At 57.3% G+C, this 22,499-nt stretch overlaps 1 protein-coding gene and 1 long non-coding RNA gene across 8 annotated transcripts; one reads left to right on the plus strand and one right to left on the minus strand.

Annotated features, from left to right (window-relative positions):
- Nucleotides 1-714: 714 nt before the first annotated feature.
- On the minus strand, nt 715-12,085 carry LOC102145907 (uncharacterized). 2 transcript variants are annotated; one of them, XR_012431570.1, is made up of 4 exons: nt 11,618-12,085; nt 11,219-11,509; nt 10,287-10,397; nt 2,761-4,597 (listed from the first exon to the last, which is right to left on the minus strand). It is a non-coding gene; the product is annotated as an uncharacterized lncRNA (long non-coding RNA). The 2 variants fall into 2 exon arrangements; XR_282110.5 differs by lacking the exon at nt 10,287-10,397 and having other exon boundaries at nt 715-4,597.
- Nucleotides 8,069-21,843, plus strand: GATA2 (GATA binding protein 2). 6 transcript variants are annotated; one of them, XM_074033173.1, is made up of 8 exons: nt 8,069-9,273; nt 9,370-9,505; nt 13,360-13,568; nt 14,197-14,470; nt 14,902-15,546; nt 17,261-17,406; nt 19,320-19,445; nt 19,948-21,843. In XM_074033173.1, exons 4-8 carry the CDS (start codon nt 14,242-14,244, stop codon nt 20,245-20,247), a joined length of 1,446 nt encoding a protein of 481 aa, XP_073889274.1. In that variant the 5' UTR covers nt 8,069-9,273; nt 9,370-9,505; nt 13,360-13,568; nt 14,197-14,241; the 3' UTR covers nt 20,248-21,843. The 6 variants fall into 6 exon arrangements, with proteins under 6 accessions (XP_073889274.1, XP_045241546.2, XP_045241545.2 ...); XM_045385611.3 differs by having other exon boundaries at nt 8,069-8,373; XM_045385610.3 differs by lacking the exon at nt 9,370-9,505 and having other exon boundaries at nt 8,069-8,373.
- The last annotated feature ends 656 nt before the right edge of the window (nt 21,844-22,499 follow it).

Consider the following 22,499-nt stretch of genomic DNA (forward strand, 5'->3'; position numbering starts at 1 on the left):
ACCCCAGTTCTTAATCAAGTGGCAACACATTGGTGTTCTGTACCTTTATTTTCACACTAATTCTATCTTGGGATTATGCCGTATCAGTATGCAAAGAGCTACTCTTTCCTTTTTCTCATCCTTTCTTTCTCTTTCTCTTTTTCTTTTTTTTGACAATGGCAAAACATTTCACCTGTAGACAAACATCTTTTGTTTCCAAACTTTTGCCATAATCTATGAGGCTCTGGTGAATTTCCTTATACATTTTACAGATGTAAATAATATCTATCAGATAAAGTCCTATGAGTGGAATTCTCAGCTCAAAGGGTAAATGTATTTGTAAGTTTGACAGCGTCCTGTTGACCACCCCAACCAGAGAGTGCATCAGTGGACGCTTGCCCCAGGCTGTCTCCCCCATGCCCTTAGGAACATAATGCATTATCCAGTGTTTTGACATTTGCTAATACCAACAGGTATAAAATGGTATCTCAAAGTGTTTTTATTTTTAAAATAGCCTTATTGCGATATAACTGACATACTATAAAGTTCATTTGTTTTAAATGTACACTTCAATAAGTTTTAGTAAATTTATAGAGTTATAACCATCACCACAATGTAATTTTAGAACACTTCCTTCACCCCAAGTATCTTGACATGGGTTAAATTTTCATTTCTCTGAGTGAGGGTATGTTTTCTTTCATTTAAGAGAGCCATTTCTATTTCCTTTCCATTGAATTTTCTGTTCATATGCTTTGCTCATTTTTTTCTATTTTATTTTTTATTGATTTGTAGGTACTCTTTATATATTATGCTTCCTGATAGTGTAAGTGCCTCTCCTCCAAAATTCACCTTGTGGTTCCAATTCTCACAGGCTGGAATTCATAGAACCTGTTGATGGGGCTGCTCCTTTACCATACAGTGAGCTGCCTGCACACAGTGACCATATTTGATTTTATTCCGCGTCCTCCGCTGCCTAGCACAGGGCCTAGCCAGCATAGATCTCTGCAAGTAAGCCTGGACTCAGCAGCAGTCCATCTATGTTCTTTCTTCCCTCAGCATTCTTCTCATAATTTGTGGAGAGTTTTCGATCAGTATGGTGAGTCATATCTGACTCCTCCACTGGACTGACTGCTCCCCGAGGGAAGGCACCATGGCTGTTTTGTTTGCTGCTGTATATCTGGGGTCCATGACAGTGTGGCGTAGCACGTTATTTAAAAGTGCTGATGAGATGAATTTATTAACTAATTAATTACTAAGTGGTTTACAGTACCTGGAAGGAGAAAGATATTGGAAGGCTACAGAGATGGAAAGCCAAAACCAGCAGAGCCACAGCACCTGGTATTTCCATGAGTGGCACATCCCTTACCCGAGGACCTGAAGCGGTTGGGAGGGAACCCTGGTGCACAAGTCCACAGGCAGTAATACTGCAGGACTCCACCATTATATTGCCATTCAGGAATACAGTCCCAGGGTAGCTCATCTTACAACTTTTCAAGAGAAGCTCGAAATGACGCTCTTTATGTGAAATCTCTCACTTTGAAATGTTGGCAATGATTAGTCACTGCACAGGCCCCTGAGACTTGGGCTGCCAATTTACAAAGCCTGGGTTTACAAAACAGAACTCTTTTTAAATGCATGCTCACACGTAATTCTGCCAATAATCTTGGGGGGAAGTGGACAGAGGAAGACCCTGAGGCTCAGAGTAGAAAAATGACTTGCATATAGCCACCCAGCTGGTAGGGGTATGTGTGTGCGGAGGAGATGGAGGCAGTCCTGACCCCCTGGCCTGAGCTGTCACACAGCTCCTCTTCCAGGAGGGAATTAGGGCATTTCTGAGGGAAGTGAAGCTAATTCTTAGAGCTCCTGGCCAAGGAGTTTGTCACAAGCCTGCCTGGGCAGGTGAACCTTGGCCTGACACCTCTGAGTCCCTTCCATGGCAGAGATAGGCAGGTCGAGCTCCCACCTGGAAGCCCATTTGGGCTGTGGCCTTCTCTCCACTCTCTATACCTCGCTGTTTGTCGGTGCCCCACGCACAGCAATTAATCATCACTGCCTCATGACAACTCTGGTATAATTATCTTGTATTATGAGTGAAGTCTCACCAGCAGGCCAGCCCTCCCTAGAGAGGCCACGGCTCCCTGAGAGCCGGGTGAGAATTTCTCTGCCCCCATGGGTACGACGGGTGCAGGGATGTGGAGGGGCCTCAGTGGTTCTCTCCCTCCATCCCAGACCCCTCTGGGATGGGAGCAGGTCGGTGGAGCTGGAGTGGCTGCTGAATGACTTACAAAAGTCATAGGGGAAAGGAGGAGTTACTGTAGTGATAAAGAGAAATGACAATGAAGAAGGCAGGTGGCTGGGCCCGTCCAGCCCCCTCTAGTCCTCATTCCCTCATTCCCAAAGTTGCGACTGATGCCAACCAATTGTCAGATATGATTCCAGTTGCTGAGCTGTAGCCACAAACAAAACAGATCCTGCCCCCTCCCCCGCAAGGATCCTGGCATTCTAGAGGGAGAGTCAGACAACACACACACAGGGGCAAGACTATTTCAGACTGTGTTAAGCACTATAAAAGAAATGCATAGACAGAGAAGAGTGGGGGACAGGGGAGCAACTTGGCTTTCGGAGAGTGACACTTGAATGGAGGCGGAATGCATTCGGGGTGGAGGGGACAGTAGACTGAAAGGCCCTGGGGTGGGGACACTCTGGAACAGGAAGAGAGTCACTGTGGCTGCAGTGAGGAAGAAGGAAATCAGGTCTGAGAGGTCAGTAAGGGCGACTACATAGGTTCTAAGAGTTTGGCTTTTATTCTAAATTCAGTGGGATGCATTCTCAGAATGCTGCCAACTAAACTGTAGCCTTTGGCAGTTTGCCCCCGTCTATAATTTCCTGCCCATCCATCCATCCATCCATCCATCCATCCATCCCTCCATCCCTCCATCCATTCGTTCAACAAACACTTATGGAGCACCTACTGTGTGTTAGTCTGGCCCTGGGGAACAGTAGTGACAAAGCAAAGCCCCTGCTCCCAGAGAGCCCGCCTTCTGGAGGAAGACCCTCACCTCACTTCTGCACGGGAACCGGCTCCGCGGACCCCACCCGAGATCTCGCCGCCGCCAGGTGGCGCTCTGCGCCTGCGCTTGGGCAGCGGCCGGGGGTCGCTGGGCCGGGGCCGGGGCCGGGGACAGGGACGGGGCGGGGGAGGGGCGGCCGGGGAGTGGGGGCGGGGCCCGCGTCGCAGGTTGTGTGACTTTGGGTTTGACCTGCCTGGAGATGAGCTAATCCCGCCGTATAATAGACTCCGGGGAGATAGGGAAAATGGCTGCGGCGCTATCTGCGTCGCCATGGGGACCATCGCGCGCGCGCGGGCGGGGCGCGAGCCTGGAAAAATACAGCCTTTGTCGGCGGCGCGTGTCACTCACGGCGCGGGGACCTCAGGCGGCGGGCTCGGGCTTCCTTGTCCCAGCTGCAGAGGCTCTGAGGCTCGGATGCCCGGGTGTCCCCAAACTCCACGGACGGCCCCTCTTCCTTCCACACTCGCACTTTCCGTTTTGGTCAAGAAAGTCCTCCGTGACACAGCATGTTCCACCCCATCGCTCTGGCGTCTGTCACCCCCGCACACACCATTCCCTGTCGCTTCCCCAGCGCGGAGTCCACCCACGCTGGCACATAGACAGGCCCCGACAACTGCCCTTCCCCCGTGCCCCTCTCGCAGCTCACTTGGGCACACCTGGGCAGAGATACAGCAGGACACACACAGCCTCACACAGACCCGAGCACACCCCAAAGGCACGCCGGGCGGGAGCGGTGACACTTGCACGCTCATGCCCGGCAGGCACAGGAAGCTTGTGTGCCCCGAAACACAACGTAGGGTGGGCAACTGCATGCACACAGCACATCCACCCTAGTGGCCTCCAGCGTGCGACCCTAAACAGCCACCTCCAGAGCAGACACAGTGAGGCACTCGCGGGATGCTTATCCGCTGCCCTCAGACACGCGGGCTTGCACTCCCATTCCTCCACCACGTGTCCAGCCACCCTGGGCCGCATGCCTGCCCACAAGCTTAGTGTGGCACCGCCTCCTGTGTGGACCCTCCAACCACCTCATCGGCCGCCTCTGGTCACTTAGCACACACGCATGAGTGTGTGAAACATGCATTTCAAAGATGTAGTCATATATGCAGTTACCCACAACCCAGATACCCAGACACAAACACCCACTGCAACACACATCAATTCATACATGGAGCTGTACATAGACATGCAGACACACTCGGATACATCTCCTCCGGGCGCTCAGCACACACGCCTCCCATGCGTGTGCATGGATGGGCTCACGTACTTGCACTTTTTTGTGGTACATTTGTTTGACACACCCGCACACTTGCATCGGCGTTAGCCCATGCACTGGCACACCCGCGTGTCCATCCAAACACGCCGGGCACACCGGGGCGCGCACTCAGTGGTCCTGGCAGGCAGGCGGGTGGTGCGGGCACGGGGAGCCCGCGTGCCCCCAGCGGACGGCTATCTGCCTGCCCATCAGCGCGCGGATCTGCGGTGGTAAATGATGCATTCGATGGCGGGCGCATTTGTTGTGCGCTCTCTGAAAGGGCTGCGATAATCTGGAAGGCAGAGATAAGGAACACCATTTATTCCGCGGCACTTTGGAAACAATTCCCAGCCCTGTACAACCCCATTCTCCGGCAGCCTTCGGGAGCCGGGCAGATAACGATTGGCTATTCATTATCTTCGCCGGGAACAAAGATTAGCCGGCCGAGATGAAAAATTACCCCGGACAGCGGCGCAGCCCCGCGCGGAGCCCCCTGCCCGCTGCCACCACCCGTGCCTTGGTGTCCCGCCCTGCCCGCGGCCCGCAGCTCATGCCCAGCCCGGCCTCGCCCGGCTCCCGGCCTCCGGCGCGTTCTTCGAGCTTGGTGGCTAAGCCCTGTCGGTCTTTCCATCTCAGTCTGTCCATCTCATCCTGCCCATCTTTCCTTTGTGTCCCCACTCTTCTCTCTGGGGCCCTTCCCATCCCTGTCCCTCTTCTAGCATTGGCTCTTTGAGCCTCTCTGGGGTTCTCTTCCCATCTCTCTATTTTTGTCGTATCTCTCTGTCCTCTCTTATCTCTCTCATGTCTCTGTCCATGTCTCTCTGGTTATCATCTTCTCTGCTTTTATTCCCATCTTTCTGACCCTTTCTGCCACTTTTTAGTTGTTTATTTCTGTCTGTCTCCGAGTGTCCGAAGTCCCAGGCCTGTCCCCACCAGTGCCTCTTCCTCATTGTTTTTAAAACATCTGTCCTTGGGCCTCCCATCTCTTTCCCTGCTCCTTGTCTCTCTGGATCTTTCTGTCACCGAATCTCCAATTCTCTTCATCCATCCCACCCTGAGGGCCCCACATCTCCAGGCCTCATACCTCCCGCCCTCTCAAGGCTGTGAACCTGGCCACAGACCAGAGACTGGAAGGCTCCAGCCAGCTCTGGCCTGGCCAGCCCAGCCCCGCCCAGTAGGCAGGAGGTAGGTGGGGTGGGGAGGTGCAAGGCCTGGAACCCCCTTTCCAAGGAAACAAGACAAGTAGAAAAGGCCCCATAGGCACCCAGGCCCTGCTCCTGTGCTTCAGACAAGCTCTCCCATGCCCCTCCCCAATGAGGCCCGGGGCCTTGGGATCCGGTGGTCCCAATGAGGACACCTCATTAGAGCAGTTATTCAGCATGGCGCTGGCGACAGCAGATAAGCCTTATCATCTCATCTCCCCTCCCACAGACAGACAGAAAGTGCCCGAGCAAATGGTACCCTGGAGCTCCACTGGCGGCCTGCCCTGCTGGTTAAGGAAGGTCTGGATGGTGGGTGATCCTGCAGGATGCACACCCTGCATGTCACAGAGGACACACTTTTCCACAGTCCACAGAACAAGGCAGTGCTGGCCACAGAAACATGCATTTCAAAGATATAGTCATATATACAGTTACTCACAACCCAGATACGCAGACACAAACACCCACTGCAACACACATCAATTCATACATGGAGCTGTACATAGACATGCAGACACACTCAGATACATCTCCTCCTCCCCACCATCAGTTCAAAGATACAATGATATACAATGATACCTATGCTGTTAAAGACAGATGCACACACACACAGCCAAATGCATGTTCAAATACACAAACACAGGCCCCAACAGCCATCAATTAATAAACAGAATTATACATGGACATCCAGACACATGCAACATACCACACACACACCTACACATACACCAGTTCAAGGACACATGCAGATACCCAGGTACAAACTATTAAAGACACACACAGGCCAGGCGCAGTGGCTCATTCCTATAATCCCAGAAGTTTGGGAGGTCGAGGTGGGAGGATTGCTTGAGTCCGGGAGTTTGAGACCAGTCTGGGCAACATAGTGAGATCATGTTTCTACAAAAATAAAAATAAAAAAATTAGCCAGGCATGGTGGCACATGCCTGTGGTCCCAGATACTCAGGAGGCTGAGGTGGGAGAACGGCTTGAGCCTGGGAGGTTAAGGCTGCAGTGAGCGGTGATTGAACCACTGCACTTCAGTCTGGGTAACAGATCAAGACCAGGTCTCAAGAAACAAAACAAAACAACAACAAAAATACATACAGTTTAACACATGCCTAGATACATGCACATACACAAACACACACTCCAAAACACGCCAATTCATAGACATGCCACACACTGCTACAGACACACAGGCAAACACTTGGAAATCCCCACCCCTCTTTACACGAGTCTCTGACATGATGACCCCACAGACACAGAGCCAAAGGGACACACAACCATTTCCACAGACACACTCTCTTGTGCCAGCTTCCAGGGTCATGCTCTGAAATAGCCACATTGTGACCTACTGCCCAATACACAAACTCTCAGGAACCCACAAGAAGAAATGGACATACTAATACATCCAGTTTTGCAGACACTCCTGTGTGCTCATAAGTGTGCACAGACACACCTGGGCACACAGGACATAGACTGTGAGCCACACGCATAGAACACACAAACAATGCAATAGTCACCACCAGATTTGGAGAAAGACCTATAGACAGCAGGTGTCACAAAGACCAGGGGACAGAAACACTCCTCTGGGGCACACCTGGGCACAGAAGCACAGATTTCCCAGTCCTTCCAAGCCCAAGCACTTTCTCTCTGGGCCTAAGGTCCCCAGGTCACTCTTTGATCTGCTGGGATGGGAATCAGGGGTCGGAGTGGGGGGACACTGACTGGCTGAATCCCTTAGTAAGAACTTTGGCAGCACAAGAACTGAACTCTCTTTGCCCACAAACCCAGGGGCCTTCTGGGGATGAGGACTCCCACACTCCCTTTCTCCCCTCCTCCTGCCCCCCACTTCTGTGAACAAGCCCTCTGCACCCTTCCTTGCTTCCCCCATTGTGAGAGTCTGCCCCAAGGAGATGGGCCAGGGGGACACCAGACAGTGGACCTCTAAAGTGCTCAGGGTCCCCCAGAGTTAGGAACTGGAGTGGGGGTGGGACAGGGAGAGGGGCTGCCCCTGCACTTAGCTAAACCAGCCTGGCAGTGAGGGCGTCCAGAGTGTGAGCCAGAGTGCCGAGTTGCATCTGATTGTGTGACCGTGTGTGTGCACATGTGTGTGTGCACACACCGTGTGTGTGCACAGCTGCGTGCACATGTGCAGGGATGTGTGCGTGTCCGTGTGAGCACTCCTGGAAGTGGGTTGAAGACAGAGGAGCGGGCGTCTGTGTACCATTGTCAGTGAGTGCGTGTGCCCACAGCTCCTGAGGGTCCCCAGGGAGAGTCTCCGTAAAGACGTGTCCCAAGCTTTCTGAGCGAGCATCCCTGAGGTCAGGGGCGCGCGTGTGCGCTCCGGAGAGGGCGGGAGCGGCCTGGAGTGTGGATGCGCAGGGTGTGCACGCCCTGAGTGCCTGGCGGCCCTTGGCTGGCCAGGCGGCTGGACCTGGTAGGCCGGGTGCAGAGCCCCGGGCACCCTCCTGCCCCCTGCGGCGCTCCCGCCCCCGTCGCCACCCCCTGCCCCCCCGCAAAGTGATGTCGAAATAAAAAGCCGCGTTGCGGCCGGTGGGGGAAGAGAGAGGCAGCGTGAGCACAAGGAAGGTAGGGAGGCCAGCGCCGCCGCCGGGGCTCGGTGCTCAAGTCTGTCCATTGCCTGCCGCCACCTCCATCCTAGCAGGGCCCCATCGCCCACCAGGCGGATAAAAGCAGTCCGCTGAACACCATGCGGCCGCTCGGCGTGCCGCCCAGGCTCTGCTGGTGAGCGCCGCCACCCCGCGCCCAGGTCCCGCAAGCCCGCCTGCCGCGCACCTCGCCCTGCTCCCAGCTCTGCTCCGGCCCCGTCCGCCCGGGGGCGCCGCCCACCGCGCCTCGCTCGGTGAGTTCCCTTCACTTCCATCTGCCCGGGCCGGGCCCTTTCCGCCCCCGGCCCGGCCCGGCCCGCCTGGCACCCGAATCTCTTGGTCCGTTTGCCCTGTGGCCCCTACCTTTGGGGCTCGCCTTGGCCCTGCCAGAGACCGGAAACCCTGGTTATAGGGACTTCAACCAGAGGGAGTATTTGGTGACCTGGGCACAACAGGCCCGCCTCGGGCCTCCTGTCTTCCCATTTCTCCGAGCCACAGGCCACGAGACCCCGGCATTCCCAAAGCCTGGCAAAGCACCCCCGCCTCCTGGTCCCCGAACTGGGGGCCTTTGTCTCGGTCGCCCCCAACCCCCAGGCCGCGGCGGCGGATGCGTCCGAGCCGGGCCGCCGAGCGACGGCTGCACCTGCCGGCTGGTCCCGTGCGCCGGCTTTTCGCGGCTTAACCCAGCTCGCTCCTGTTTGCGCCCCCGCGCGCTGCGCCCCGCAGACCTTTATCCTGTGTGACTGGGGTGCGTGTGGGGGAGAGCGCCGGGTCTGGAAGTCTCCCCCCACCCCAAGCCGGAGTCTGAATCCGTTTAGTGGGATTTCAATAAGAATGGGGCCGCCGCGGGCTCGAAGATCTGCCGCTGGTAGGCGTAGACGGCGTTCTGGATCTGTCTCAAAACCGGGCATTTAAAATTATTCGGTGGCGGCCAGGCTTGAACTCCGGGTTGCTCCAACTCCGAGGGGAAAGGCCCCGCGTTCAGGGCCCCCATGTGTGGCGGCCGCTTCTTTACCGGAAAACAAGGAAGGAAATTCGTTGTTTTGGAAAAAGCCTCCTCTCCCGAGGTTGGGAACATCTGGTGGTGAGCTCCAGGTCTACCCAGGCACCCCGTACTGGGATTCGTTTATGAGCAGGCGGGATTCGAGAACCAGGTAGGGCCCGTGCGGCAGCCGAGGCGTCTGGAGAGCGTTTCCCAGGCGGGTTGACAAATTGCAGACAAATTGTGTCTAACGAAACGGATTTACCAGTTGTCAGGCCGCCGGCCCCTGTCGCTCCGAGTAAACCCTCCGAGTAAACCGTGGCTGTTCGTGGAGGAGGGAGAAGCATGGCCCGATTGTCTCCGGGTCTCAGCAGGGTCCCGCGGGAAGTCTGCCAGGCTTGAAGGTAGGGGTCAGAAGCCAGAAGCGATATCGAATCTCGGAGGCGCCTGGGTCCAGGGTGCCGAGACACCTAGGACGTGGGGGCCACAGACTCTACGATTCCCAAAGACGCAGAACAGGAATGGGGTGGGAGAGCCTGCACTGAGGCCGAGGGAGAGAGCCTTCTGCTTTGAGGGTCTGGAATTGAACCCCAAAGAGCAGGAGGGGCCGTTATAGCCGTAGTCCCTCCTTGGGCACACCCCCCCCCCCCCAGGGATGGCTGCTGGCCTGAGATCTAATGCCTCGGCTTTAAGGGAACTTCTGAACCCATCTGCTAAGGCATCCCACTTCCTCCCCGTACCCCTCAAGGTTTATTGCCAATGTGGGACTGGGAGGCTGCTGGGTTGCGAATTAAATTTCTCTATGGAAGGTAATCCCATAGCAAATGGGTTTCCTTGACACCCCACCCCCAGCCCCACACTGCGGGCCAATTAGCTGCCCATAAGGAAAAGGCGAGAAGAATTAGGTTACAAAGGGAGGGCAAACTTATGGTCCCAAAGGGGCCACCTCGGATGAGCTAAGTTTAAACAAAGGGCTCAGAGGGGAGGGGAGACCTGGGCAGCTCTGTGTCCCACCTGGGACCAGCGGCTTAGTAGAGGCCTGAGAAGCACTCTAGAACCGGATACCAGATCTGCTACCTCCCCAGCTCCCAGGCAGAAGCACCCAGGTCAAATTGTGGCGATCACCGCTGTGAGTTCTCGGGCCACTTGAAAAGGGTCCTTAGAAAATTCTGTTTCCAGACTGACCTTCTCCAGTCCTCGGAGAAATCTTGTTCCCAAGTAAGGAAAGTGACAGCTTCTTAATGTGATCAAAGGCAGCGCCAGCATTTCCAGCTATGCTCCCGAACAAACAAAATACTGAAAAAGGGAACGTGTCCCTCTGAAGGTGTTCTGGGGACCCCAAAGTTCCAGCCCATAAACTGGAGTAAATCTGCTCTCACCAGGCCTGTAACAGCGCCGCAAGACCCCAGCCGATTCTGGGGGCTGCGTTGCCCCTCCCCGGGAGTTTGTTTGGGGCCCGAGGTGGGAGGACCATGTCTTCGGCCTAGTGGGGAGGGGCCCAGGTGGTGTCCCTCGGTCTGCCTGACCCACACAGATATTGACGAGCGCGGGTCCCCCTTTACTGTCCATCTGGGCGCCCTGCTACCTGGCGCCGCATTTCTCTTTCCCAGGCGGGTTCGTTTCCGCCAGAGAATGCAGCAGTCCCGCATCCTACGCAGGACCTGCAACCGATGTGGAGGCTTCGGTCAAGCCGTCCCCTGCCTGCGTTGTCGAGGAAGGCAACCCCAAGGCCTGAAGGGACCTGGCAGAACTCCTCTTTCCTTTTTTTCCTCTACACCCGGATTGCGGGCGAGGAGGCTGGTTCAGGTCTCCCGAGGCCCCCGCTCAAGCACTCCTTAGCCGTCCTGCTAAGCCCCTCCGTGCGCCGATTTTCTGAGCTGCCGAGCGGGGTAATTAAATCCCCTCCCTCGCTCCGCTCTGTGCCAAGGCAGGCGGCAGTGCAGGGCTGACGTTTGGGCAGGGGACTCAGCCACGCTGGCCACCTCCACTACCGCAGTGGCCGGGACCCTGCAGCGAAGGGGTTAGACGCAGAGCTCGCTGCGCTGAAACTGGGGATACACACAGAACGGGGGAGGGGGTAGTTTTTACCGCGCCGGTGGGAGAAAAAGGAGAATTACCTGCTTTCTCGAGGGCCGCGCGTAGCCACTTCCCTGAGAGCCGAGGCACCGATCGCGGCCGGGCGGGAAGCTTCCGCTCGGCCCTGGCGTTCACAGCCCAGCGGCCAGCTGCCGGTCTGCCTTCCGCGCTGGGTCCCAGGGTTCGCGCTCGAGCAGGGTAGCTTTGCTGGACACGGGGAATTTTCCCTGGGGACGCAGTGTCTTTCAGAGGGTCTTGCTAGTCTCCGGAGACGCCAAATAGGCTCGAACTCCGCGGCGATCTCATTTTACGCATTGATGAAGAATCGTAAGCTAAAGGATGGGAAAAGTTGAGAGACAGACGGACGGAGAGACAGTGGGTCCCGGCGGGACCGCACGCGTTGAGGGGAGCACGAACTGGGAGACACGGAGACCGCTCACCTGCCCGGCCTGGCCGCGTAGGTCCGGCGCCAAGGGCCTTGCGCTCGGCCTCCCGCCCCGGGCGCGCCTTCCCGGGCTGGCGCCGGCCTCCGCTCCCGCGGAGTGGAGTTCCGAGCAGACTGGGCTCCACGCGCTCCAGAGTGGAGGGGAGCGGGAGGCTCAGCAGGCGGCTCGGGCAGGCGGGTTCCCCAAGGGCACGAGACGCGCTGGTTCCCAGCCCAATGGAGCTCTGCGCCCCCCAGCCCCGCGCTTTACCTGCGCTGGGGCCTTGGACAGACAAACGGACGCCAGACGCCTAGGCAGGAGGAGGCCTCAGCCTGAGCCCGCGCCCCCTTGGCGCTGCCCTGAGCTGGCCTGGGAGGGGGTGACGGGGGCGCGCCCACGGAGCTGGGCCCAGCCGGGCGCCCCCGGAGCTGAGGGGACCGAGGGCTTTCCTCCCTCCTCGGATTATTAAAAAGTTCATTTCCTGGCGAATCGGGTGACGTCAGGGGCTCGGCGTCGCGGTGGCGGGGCCGCCCGGCCGGAGAAGCCGCCTCCAGTTACCCAATTACCGACTGTCAATCCCGCCGCCCCTCCCCCACTCTCCCGGGGGTGGCCGGGACCCCAGCCCTCCTCCTGCCCCCGACCCACCCAGGGGCCCTCTGGACATCTACCCCGGGAGCCTCGGGGCCAACAGGGAAGAGGGCTGGAGGACGCTGTTGAGTCCCCTCAGTACTCGGCACCTGTCTAGGTCCCCCCAAATGCCTTTGTCCTGGAACCCCTCCTTGGTCCGGGGCCCCCTTCGAGCCTTCGTCTCCCCAGTCTGTACAATGGGAGGGAGCAAGACTTGTGCGCCCGGCCCACTCGACTCATAGAGCCGATCTCCGGGCTGGAAGTGAGTGGGAAGCAGTTTCAGGTGACTTAGAAGACTGAGACCTCAGACCACCTCTTCCCCCTCACCAGAGGCCACCTCGGGGACCCCCGGAGGAAAAAATGCCACCTCCTGCCCGGGGGCGTCTCCCTCCAGCTGGCGCCGGCGCCAGTCCGGGTCTCCATGGCCTCGCCCCAGGCAATTGGGCCCGTTGGCCTGCGAAGGCCACGCCTGGGGAGGGGATGCCCCCTCCCCCTCTCTGGAGCCACCGGCCCGGCCACCTCCACTGGGTCAAGCACAGCCCTGAGCGGCCGCGTGTCCGAGGCCCAGGTGCCCTCTAGAGCCCTGTAGTTCCTGCCCCTCTCTGCCCCTCCCGGCTCCCGCTGTTCCGCTGCTGTACTCCGAGCCCTCCCAACCCCCAGTCCACTCAGACACCGCCCGAGCTAGGGGAGGGAACGGTCTGGGTAGGTAACTGCGCTCGGACTGACCACGTTCAGCGGTGAAGGAGCGTGGCGGGGTTAGGGTCTCGGGGACAGGCAATCCAGAGGGTGCGCGGCCCGGGCTCCTGGGGAGGGGACAGTTGGTTAGTTACTGCTAGTTACGCCCAGAGCGTCGAGGGATCTCGGAGTGTTCGCAAGAGGGGCTGCAGGGATCGGGCCTTGGGGTGAGGGTCCCTTAGTGGTGAGGCGCGTTGGCAGCAGGGGCCTCCAGGAGCGCGCAGGGAGGGGATCCGCCGGCGGAGGGGGGGCTGGCCTGCGGGTCAGTCCAGGAGTCCAGCGGTTCGGGAATTGCGGACGCAGCCAATGGGAGGCGGAGGCTGGGAGGCGCGCGGCGCTGATTGGCTGGCGTGGGCTTCTTAGGCGTGCGCGGCCCCCGCTTCATGTCTGTGCAGGAGTCGGCAGCTGGCGCCAGGGCGGCCGGAGGATGCCGAGGGGCCGGAGCCGGGAGGGCCCGAGGCCGAGGCGCAAGCTACCCCCTGCTCCTACCCTGTAAGCCCCGCCAGCCTCTGGACGTGCTGTCCCTGGGCCCGTCGCCCCCGGGGCTCCCGCCGGAGCTCCTTCACTCTGAGGCCGAGTCCCTACCCTCCCCACGGCTGCGTGTGTAAGTTTGGGGTTCGAGAGCCGGCTGGGGGCCTGGGGCGCTCCTAGCTTTGAGGGGACTCTAGGGGGACTTAGGGCGGGGTGACCAGGCTGCGGGCTACTGCTTTGGTGTGCCTTGTTGAGCGGTCCTGATTGTGCCGCTTAGGACTGCACTCAGGGGGCTGCGTGTGCATGTTTTGGGGACTGAGGTCAGTATCTGGCGCCAAGCGTGGGTGTGTGGGTGTTGCTGGGATCAAGTGCCCCACTGGGTGCCCGGGTGCCTGTCTGCAACTTTTGAGTCTGTGTTCATGTGTTTGTCTACCGGGCGGGGGGGCCTCAGTGTGAGTGTCCGACTGAAGTGCTGCTCTGTGCGTTTGTTGGGGTCACTGGTGTCGGGACCCGTCCCCGGGTGTGACCCCATGTGCACGGGTGTGTGATTCTGCATCCGCGGGTCACCACGTGAGTGTGCGTGGCTGAACCCCCTCCCCCGCCTTCCTTTCGTTTTGAGCCTTGGGCTTTCCTCCCACCCGGGACTGGTGCTCTTTCTCATCGGAGCTGGGCTGGGGCTCCGCGGCGCGCGGGACACCTCGTGGTGGGCTTTGGGGGTGTCAGACGCTGGCGGCACGCCTCACGCCCCCTTCCTCGCGCAGGGCCGTTGCCGCCTCCACCCAGACCCCGAGTCGCCGCCGCCGGCCATGGAGGTGGCGCCGGAGCAGCCGCGCTGGATGGCGCACCCGGCCGTGCTGAATGCGCAGCACCCCGACTCGCACCACCCGGGCCTGGCGCACAACTACATGGAACCCGCGCAGCTGCTGCCTCCAGACGAGGTGGACGTCTTCTTCAATCACCTGGACTCGCAGGGCAACCCCTACTACGCCAACCCGGCTCACGCGCGGGCGCGCGTCTCCTACAGCCCCGCGCACGGTGAGCGCTGGGCCGGTAGTGATGGGAACCCAGGCGCCGTGCGCCAGGCTAGGGAGGGGAGGAGGGCCCGGCTACTTGCTTCCCGGATGTGGGATCCGCAGGAATCGAGCTGCTGAAAAATCGGGGCGGGAGAGGTGGGGGCAGCGGCCGATTGGGGAGGGTCTGGGACCCACAGGGTTTCTGCCCACTTCCAGCTGGCCCGTGAGGGTTCCCTGTAGGGCCCGTCCGGTGGGGTTCCTTCTATGCCACTTGTCCTTCAGCTCGGACTGACACTCCTGATTATTATCGGTGGGGGTTATGTTTCTGGTTTTTTTTGGGAGGCGATGACTGCTGGTTCTGGGAGTCGTGATCTCATGTCTGTCAGGGGCGTCCCTACCTCTGCCTACCCTGGTCTTTCTGCCCACCCTGACCCTCTCTCTCTTTGCCCGCAGCCCGCCTGACTGGAGGCCAGATGTGCCGCCCACACTTGTTGCACAGCCCGGGTTTGCCCTGGCTGGACGGGGGCAAAGCAGCCCTCTCTGCCGCTGCGGCCCACCACCACAACCCGTGGACCGTGAGCCCCTTCTCCAAGACGCCACTGCACCCCTCAGCTGCTGGAGGCCCTGGAGGCCCACTCTCTGTGTACCCAGGGGCTGGGGGTGGGAGCGGGGGAGGCAGCGGGAGCTCAGTGGCCTCCCTCACCCCCACAGCAGCCCACTCTGGCTCCCACCTTTTCGGCTTCCCACCCACGCCACCGAAAGAAGTGTCTCCTGACCCCAGTACCACGGGGGCTGCTTCTCCAGGCTCATCTTCCGCGGGGGGTAGCGCAGCCCGAGGAGAGGACAAGGACGGCGTCAAGTACCAGGTGTCACTGACGGAGAGCATGAAGATGGAAAGTGGCAGTCCCCTGCGCCCAGGCCTCGCCGCCACTATGGGCACCCAGCCTGCTACACACCACCCCATCCCCACCTACCCCTCTTATGTGCCGGCGGCGGCCCACGACTACAGCAGCGGACTCTTCCACCCCGGGGGCTTCCTGGGGGGACCGGCCTCCAGCTTCACCCCTAAGCAGCGCAGCAAGGCGCGTTCCTGTTCAGGTAAAGGCAGGTGCTGGGGACTTTCGTGGAACAGGGGAGCATTTGCGTTTTTGTGGTGGAGGGCTGTGACTTGGGAGAGGGGCAATGTCGGTTTCCCAGATCTGGGAATGGGTGATGTCCTCTCTAATAGTCCCCAATAGATGTTTGAGACCCCTGGGTCGGGGAGAGGAGACTCTAAAACTTTTGCCATTTTCTTAAGTGTTTTCGGTGGACCCCCAAAGTTCAGTTCCTTGACCCAGGGTTGGTCACTGCTTGACCAGAACACAGAATGGGAATTCCCCCTTCCCCTTCCTGAATCCTAAGTGAAAATTCAAGCCACCTCAGGACTTAGCATGTGAAGCGAGGGAAGTGAGTCTGTATGTGCATGTGTTTGGGAGCATGCGTGCATGTGTGTACGTGTGTCTCTGTGCATGTTGTGTGTGCATGTTTCAGGCATTCTGGAGGTTCCAGACCCTTAAGGAATCTGGGTCTCCAACTCAATCAGTCTGATCTTGGGATTTCGATGGATCCCCCATCTCCTTGGGAGATTTCCCCCAAAGCAAAATTCCCAGGACCTGCTCCTGCTCCCTGCCCTGGCCAGGCCCTTCCCTCTCCCTCCCTGAGGGCTGGAGTGAGGGGATGAAGCTGCAGTGCGCCCGCCCCTTTTCCCGCAGCTGGCCAAACTGGGTTTGTCCAAGAATCTGGCCGCAGAGCATAAACCCAGAAACTGGTGGCTAGTGTGGAGTTCCTGCTGTCCATGTCTCTTTACCTGGTCCCTTTGAGCCACAGAGCAGGAAGGTTTTTAAAACAGTTACTCCTGAGTGCAAGAACCACCTTCTTTTGCCAGTCTGTACTGCTCATTTAGTTTAAACTAAATCAAGAACAACTTCCTGGGGAACACGATGCCAGGCAGCGATCCTGCTCAACCTCGTCCCCAACCCCAGCCCCTGCTGGTCCCAGCCCCCGCTGAGCCCCGGCTCAGGATCCTAGTTCTGCTCAGGCCCGTCAGCTTGCGTTTTCTTGGTCCTTTTTCCCAAGTTTGTTTTGCATTTTATTTGAATTCCAGATGGCCTTTTAACTGGGGGAAAAAAAATTACAAACAAAAAACCGAGGCCACTTATCTAAAAAAGAAAGAGCTTATTATTTATTTTATTTTAAAGAACAACAACTTCAATCCATTTTTTCCAGGTCTCAGAAAAATTCTAGGGTTCGGTGGAAGAGGAGAAAAGTTGGGGAGAAAGAGGGAAATGATTCTGGACTTAGAGCAGAAAGATGGGGTGGGGCGGACACAGTTGGGTAGAAAGGAGAGGGACAAAAGAGGAGAGGGAAAGAGGCGCGCCGGAGCGGGAAGGAGAGAGCCTCCTGGGCCCAGCCAGGTTGAGCTGGGTGACTCCTGCCACCGCCCTACCCTCGGCAAAGTTTGCAGTAAATAGCTCCTGGTTGCTCCAGAACGCCTGGGGCCCTGGGCCCCTCCTCCCCTCCTCCTTCGTTTCCATCCCTCCTCGGGAGGATTGGAAGCAGGGGATTTGGCCTTAAAGGACTCTGGACCTGGGCCCCATCCCATGTAGGAAACCCTCTGGGTCCCTCTTCCTGCCCAGGCTGTCGCAGCCAGGCCCAGGCCAACCGCGTGCCTGAGAGGCACCGGCACTGCTTGGCCGGTGCTCGCGTGCCCTGGGTTCCCTCCAGAGACCTTGCCGGTTAAGCAGGCCCTGTGTCTCTCCCTGTCCCCCTGCAGAAGGCCGGGAGTGCGTCAACTGCGGGGCCACAGCCACCCCTCTCTGGCGGCGGGACGGCACTGGCCACTACCTGTGCAATGCCTGTGGCCTCTACCACAAAATGAACGGGCAGAACCGGCCACTCATCAAGCCCAAGCGAAGACTGGTAGGAGTGGGCACAGGTGGCTGGGAGGGGGCTTCTGGGCAGGAGCTGGCGGTTAATTAAGGAGAAAAAACTCCTTCAAATGCAGACACTTTGCCGCTTGAAATCCTCTTTTATCATGAAAAGCACTGGGATATCAGTTGGGTCATCCCTCTTTCTGGCCAGATTCTTTTGGGCCAGATTTCCTCCTCGGGTATAGGGAGCCCACCGGGTACCCTCGCGCCACGCCACTGTGCTCCGGGTTCCCCAAAGTTGAGTGTCCACGGGCTGGACTCCTGTCCTCTGGCCTCTGCTTAGCTCTTTTTTAAAAATAGGGCCATGAAGTATTTTTCCTTGTGGCTCAGCCCTCCCCGACAGCCCCACTCACAAGCTCCTCGTGCTTATTTAAATAAAACACAAACTCACACCGGCCACTAAAAAAACCTGCCCTTTATTATTTTTCCATGGAGTCACCTATACTGTGTATTTTCATTTGAGTGATTTTAAAAAAATGCCCTTTCGGATCTCCTGCCGGAGTTTCCTATCCGGACATCTGCAGCCTGAAGATAAGGAAACTTCGTGTATCTGTTTCCGGACTCTGCGAGTTTTTAGAGTCTCCTCAGCTCAGTCCTGCCTCTTGCTGGGCTGTTTTGAAATTTCTAATAACCTCCACTCTGCAAATAATGCGTAAAATGCTAAGAATAATAAATATATTTTTTCAGGGCGAAGTGATTTATGAGGCTTAAATCGTTCCCTGCTTTGGGGGCCTTTTTTTTCCCCTGGAGTGAGGGCGGGGTGAGGCCCGGGTGGGGGTAGAGGTGGAGGACGCGGCGTTGGCCCCTGAGTCAGAATTCCAGCTTCAGGCTGCTTACTCACCCCTCCCTGCCCCCGCGGCTGCAGTCCCTCTGTCCCTTCTGTGACCAGGCTCGGGCCTGGGGCCGTTCCAGGCTCTGCAGGCCTCAGCCTCCAGCTCCCAACACTCGCCACCTGGTGCACTCCTGCCTGCGGTTCTCTGGGAAGTGTTGGGGGACCCCTTCTGTCACTGTGGGGTTGGCATTGGTGGAACCGGGAGAGGGGATCTGCTTTCTTGGGTAAAGCCTCCCTCTGGCTTCTCTCTCCAGGGACCAGGCGCTCATTTCCAGACCCTGCCTCTGCCAGGCGTTTCCTGAGGGACTAGGACTCAGAGGGGCTGGGGGTGTTAAAGCTCTAAGGGTTGGGGTATGGGTGGCTGCATAGATGGGGATCAGCATTCGGGTCAGCTGAAGAGATGGAAAAGTTCTGTGTCTGCACTGCCCACTGTGGTGGCCCCTGGCCACATGTGAATATTGATCACTTGAAGTGTGGTTAGTGCAATTGAGGGAACTGGATTTTTAATTCTGTTAATTTGTAGTTAGATCTTATTTAAATGGCTCCCTGTGGCCAGCTGCTACGGTGTGAGACGGTGCAGCTCTGCACTCTGTAAACCTGTGCTGGCCTCAGCTACACTGGCTCACCCAGGATTATGGATTTTGAGCAGAGTTGTGCTAGAGGAGACACAGAATCAGCCCCAGATCCAGGGGCTCGAGGGGGACCAAGCCAGCTCGGCCTCAGGATGCCTGTGCTACTAGAGAGGCCCTTCTCAGGGCCTCAGTTTCCCCATTTATGGAGTTAGAGTGCAGGGTAGTTGGGGGAGGTAGCTAATGCTGCCCTCTAGCTCTTGCAATCCCATTGATTCTAACATCAGGCTTCTGAGAGTTCTTTATTCCAAAGTTCTGTGAGTCTTGACTTATTTCATTCTCAAATTCTGAAATTCCATGGTTCTGAGATGCTTTGATTCCCCTGTGAGATTTAGCCCTCCTTGACTGAGTGGGTGGGGACTGGGGCTGGAGCGAGGGTCAGGGAGGGAGGTCGAGGTGGGCGTGGGAGCCCAGCCTGCTGACGCTGCCTTGCCCTCCCAGTCGGCCGCCAGAAGAGCCGGCACCTGTTGTGCAAATTGTCAGACGACAACCACCACCTTATGGCGCCGAAACGCCAACGGGGACCCTGTCTGCAACGCCTGTGGCCTCTACTACAAGCTGCACAATGTGAGTGTGCCCCGCCCCGGCCGCCCCACCCCTCCCCGGGGACCTCTGCGCTTTGTGCTGCCAGGCAAGAGGCCCCAGCCACAATATCCAGCTTGGCTTGGCTTGGGAAGCCGCTGCCCTGAGCGAGCGCCAGAAGGGCTTCCCGTAAGAGGGGGCGCCTTGCCTCTGTTCAGGAGATGGAGCTGGCTAGGACAGGGTCTCGGAGGGTAAGGAAGTGGTTTTTCTACTTAAAAAAGGTCAGGGTGGAGGGGAGGACTTCAGTTGGCTGGGCAGTGCTGGTATGCGGTGGGCAAAGCCAGGGAGGGTGTGGATCAACCCCATACACCAGAACCTGCCCTTCCTGGAATTGTAGCCATCTGGTGATGGGACTGTGAAGGTCGGGCACAATTCCTGGCTTCCTGGGACCCTCAGCTTGACCTGCCTCTGGTCCACGCTGTGGCAGGGGTGGGACATGTTGCTGGAGGAAAGAATTGGCCCTCTGAAAGCTGATGGTTGCCTCTAGGTTAACAGGCCACTGACCATGAAGAAGGAAGGGATCCAGACTCGGAACCGGAAGATGTCCAACAAGTCCAAGAAGAGCAAGAAAGGGGCGGAGTGCTTTGAGGAGCTGTCAAAGTGCATGCAGGAGAAGTCATCCCCCTTCAGTGCAGCTGCCCTGGCTGGACACATGGCACCTGTGGGCCACCTCCCGCCCTTCAGCCACTCCGGACACATCCTGCCCACTCCGACGCCCATACACCCCTCCTCGAGCCTCTCCTTCGGCCACCCCCACCCATCCAGCATGGTGACCGCTATGGGCTAGAGAACAGATGGACGTCGAGGACTGGGCACTCCCAGGATGGGTGGACCAAACCCTTAGCTGCCCAGCATTTCCCGAAGACCGACACCACTCCTGCCAGCCTGGCTCGGTCCAGCACCCCTTCTCCTGGAGGGTGCCCAGCAGCCTGCCAGCAGTTACTGTGAATGTTCCCCACCGCTGAGAGACTGCCTCTGCACCCGGCCGCTGCCCAGGTGGGGTTTCCTGCATGGACAGTTGTTTGGAGAACAACAAGGACAACTTTATGGAGAGAAAAGGAGGGGACGGGACAGACGAAGGCAACCATTTTTAGAAGGAAAAAGGATTAGGCAAAAATAATTTATTTTGCTCTTGTTTCTAACAAGGACTTGGAGACTTGGTGGTCTGAGCTGTCCCAAGTCCTCCGGTTCTTCCTCGGGACTTGGCGGGTCCACTTGCCAGGGCTCTGGGGGGCAGATTTGTGGGGACCTCAGCCTGTACCCCCTTCTCCTCTGGCTTCCCTCTCAGAAACAGCCGAACTCCAGGCTGGGCTGAGCCAAAGCCAGAAGGGCCACGGGCCCGGGAGGGTGAGCTGGTGCCTGCTTTGACGGGCCAGGCCCTGGAGGGCAGAGACAATCACGGGCGGTCCTGCACAGATTCCCAGGCCAGGGCTGGGTCACAGGAAGGAAACAACATTTTCTTGAAAGGGGAAACGTCTCCCAGATCGCTCCCTTGGCTTTGAGGCCGATGCTGGTGTAACTGTGTCCCCTTAGCGCAAGCCACAGCCCGTCTTGTTTGTCAGGTGGACCCTGTAAATACATCCTTTTTCTGCTAACCCTTCAACCCCCTCCCCTCCTACTCTGAGACAAAAGAAAAAATATTAAAAAAAAATGCATAAGCTTAACTCGCTGATGAGTTAATTGTTTTATTTTTAAACTCTTTTTGGGTCCAGTCGATTGTACATAGCCACAGAAGCCCTGCTATGAAAGGAGTAAACCCTACACACAAGGTTGGAGATTTGCAATTGTTTTTGGAAAAGAGCTGGGATTCCACAGCCCTAGTATGAAAGCTGGGAATGGGGAGGGGCCTTTACTGCCCTTGGTTTCCGGGGACTGGTTGGCATTTGCTGGCCTGGCAGGGGGTGAAGGCAGGAGTCGGGGGTAGGTCAGGACCAGGACCCAGGGAGAGGCTGTGTCCCTGCTGGGGTCCCAGGTCCAGCTTTGCTGTGGCTGTCTGGATCCTTCCTAAGGTACAGCTGTATATAAATGTGTCCCGAGCTTAGATTCTGTATGCGGTGATGGCGGGGTGTGATGGCCTGCGAGGGGCCCCTGGCCCAGGAGGAGGATTGTGCTGATGTAGTGACCAAGTGCAATATGGATGGGCAGTCGCTGCGGGGAGCACCAAGGCCAGAAGTAACTTATTCTGTACTAGTGTCCGCATAAGAAAAAGAATCGGCAGTATTTTCTGTTTTTATGTTTTATTTGGCTTGTTTTATTTTGGATTAGTGAACTAAGTTATTGTTAATTATGTACAACATTTATATATTGTCTGTAAAAAATGTATGCTATCCTCTTATTCCTTTAAAGCGAGTACTGTTAAGAATAATAAAATACTTTTTGTGAATGCCCCTGGCCTGTCTTGTGGGCTCCCAGGGTGCCGAGTCCCGGGTGCGAATTTGGGCAGCCAGATTGCATTGCTCTTGTCGGCGGGGTGGCTGCGACGGGAAGGCCCCTGGAATCCAGGATGGGGCCCTGTTGGGCCTGGGTCTGATTTTGCCACTGACGTCCTGATGCTCCTCCCCTGAATTGCTCCCATCTGGATTTCCTGTCACTGCACCAGGGGTCCTAGTGAATGGGAAGATACTGGGGAGGCGCAGGGAGGCTGTGGTTTCTCCAGCCTGTGGTCCACCCCTGAGGGCTCAACGAGGCTCCTACAAACCCCATCTCCATTTGCTTCCTTCCAGGTGCTGAGCTTCCTCTCAGCTCTGGTTTCTGAGATATTTGGTCATCAATATTCCTGTTCATTGACTGACTTGACCAGCAGTGTCTGTGATCACTGATGTCATTGATTGCTGTCATCTTTGATCAGTGATGTTGGTCATCAATGATAGGCACCAGGACTGATATTCCAGATCAATGACATGTCTGATCATGAGAGCCTGCCATCAGAGACACGTGATGACTAACAACTGATCACCAATATTTCATCAATGCCTCTGCTCAACCATGAATTTGATCACTGACACCCACAAAATGTGATCACGAATGTCTCCAGTGACT

Source organism: Macaca fascicularis, chromosome 2, assembly GCF_037993035.2.
Source record: "Macaca fascicularis isolate 582-1 chromosome 2, T2T-MFA8v1.1".
Taxonomy (NCBI): Eukaryota; Metazoa; Chordata; class Mammalia; order Primates; family Cercopithecidae; genus Macaca; species Macaca fascicularis.

Coding starts and splice junctions, on each gene's coding strand:
- GATA2 (XM_074033173.1), top strand. CDS start 14,242: ATGGAGGTGGCGCCGGAGCAGCCGCGCTGGATGGCGCACCCGGCCGTG. Junction 15,547..17,260: donor CAAGGCGCGTTCCTGTTCAG/GTAAAGGCAGGT, acceptor GTCCCCCTGCAG/AAGGCCGGGAGTGCGTCAAC. Junction 19,446..19,947: donor TCTACTACAAGCTGCACAAT/GTGAGTGTGCCC, acceptor GGTTGCCTCTAG/GTTAACAGGCCACTGACCAT.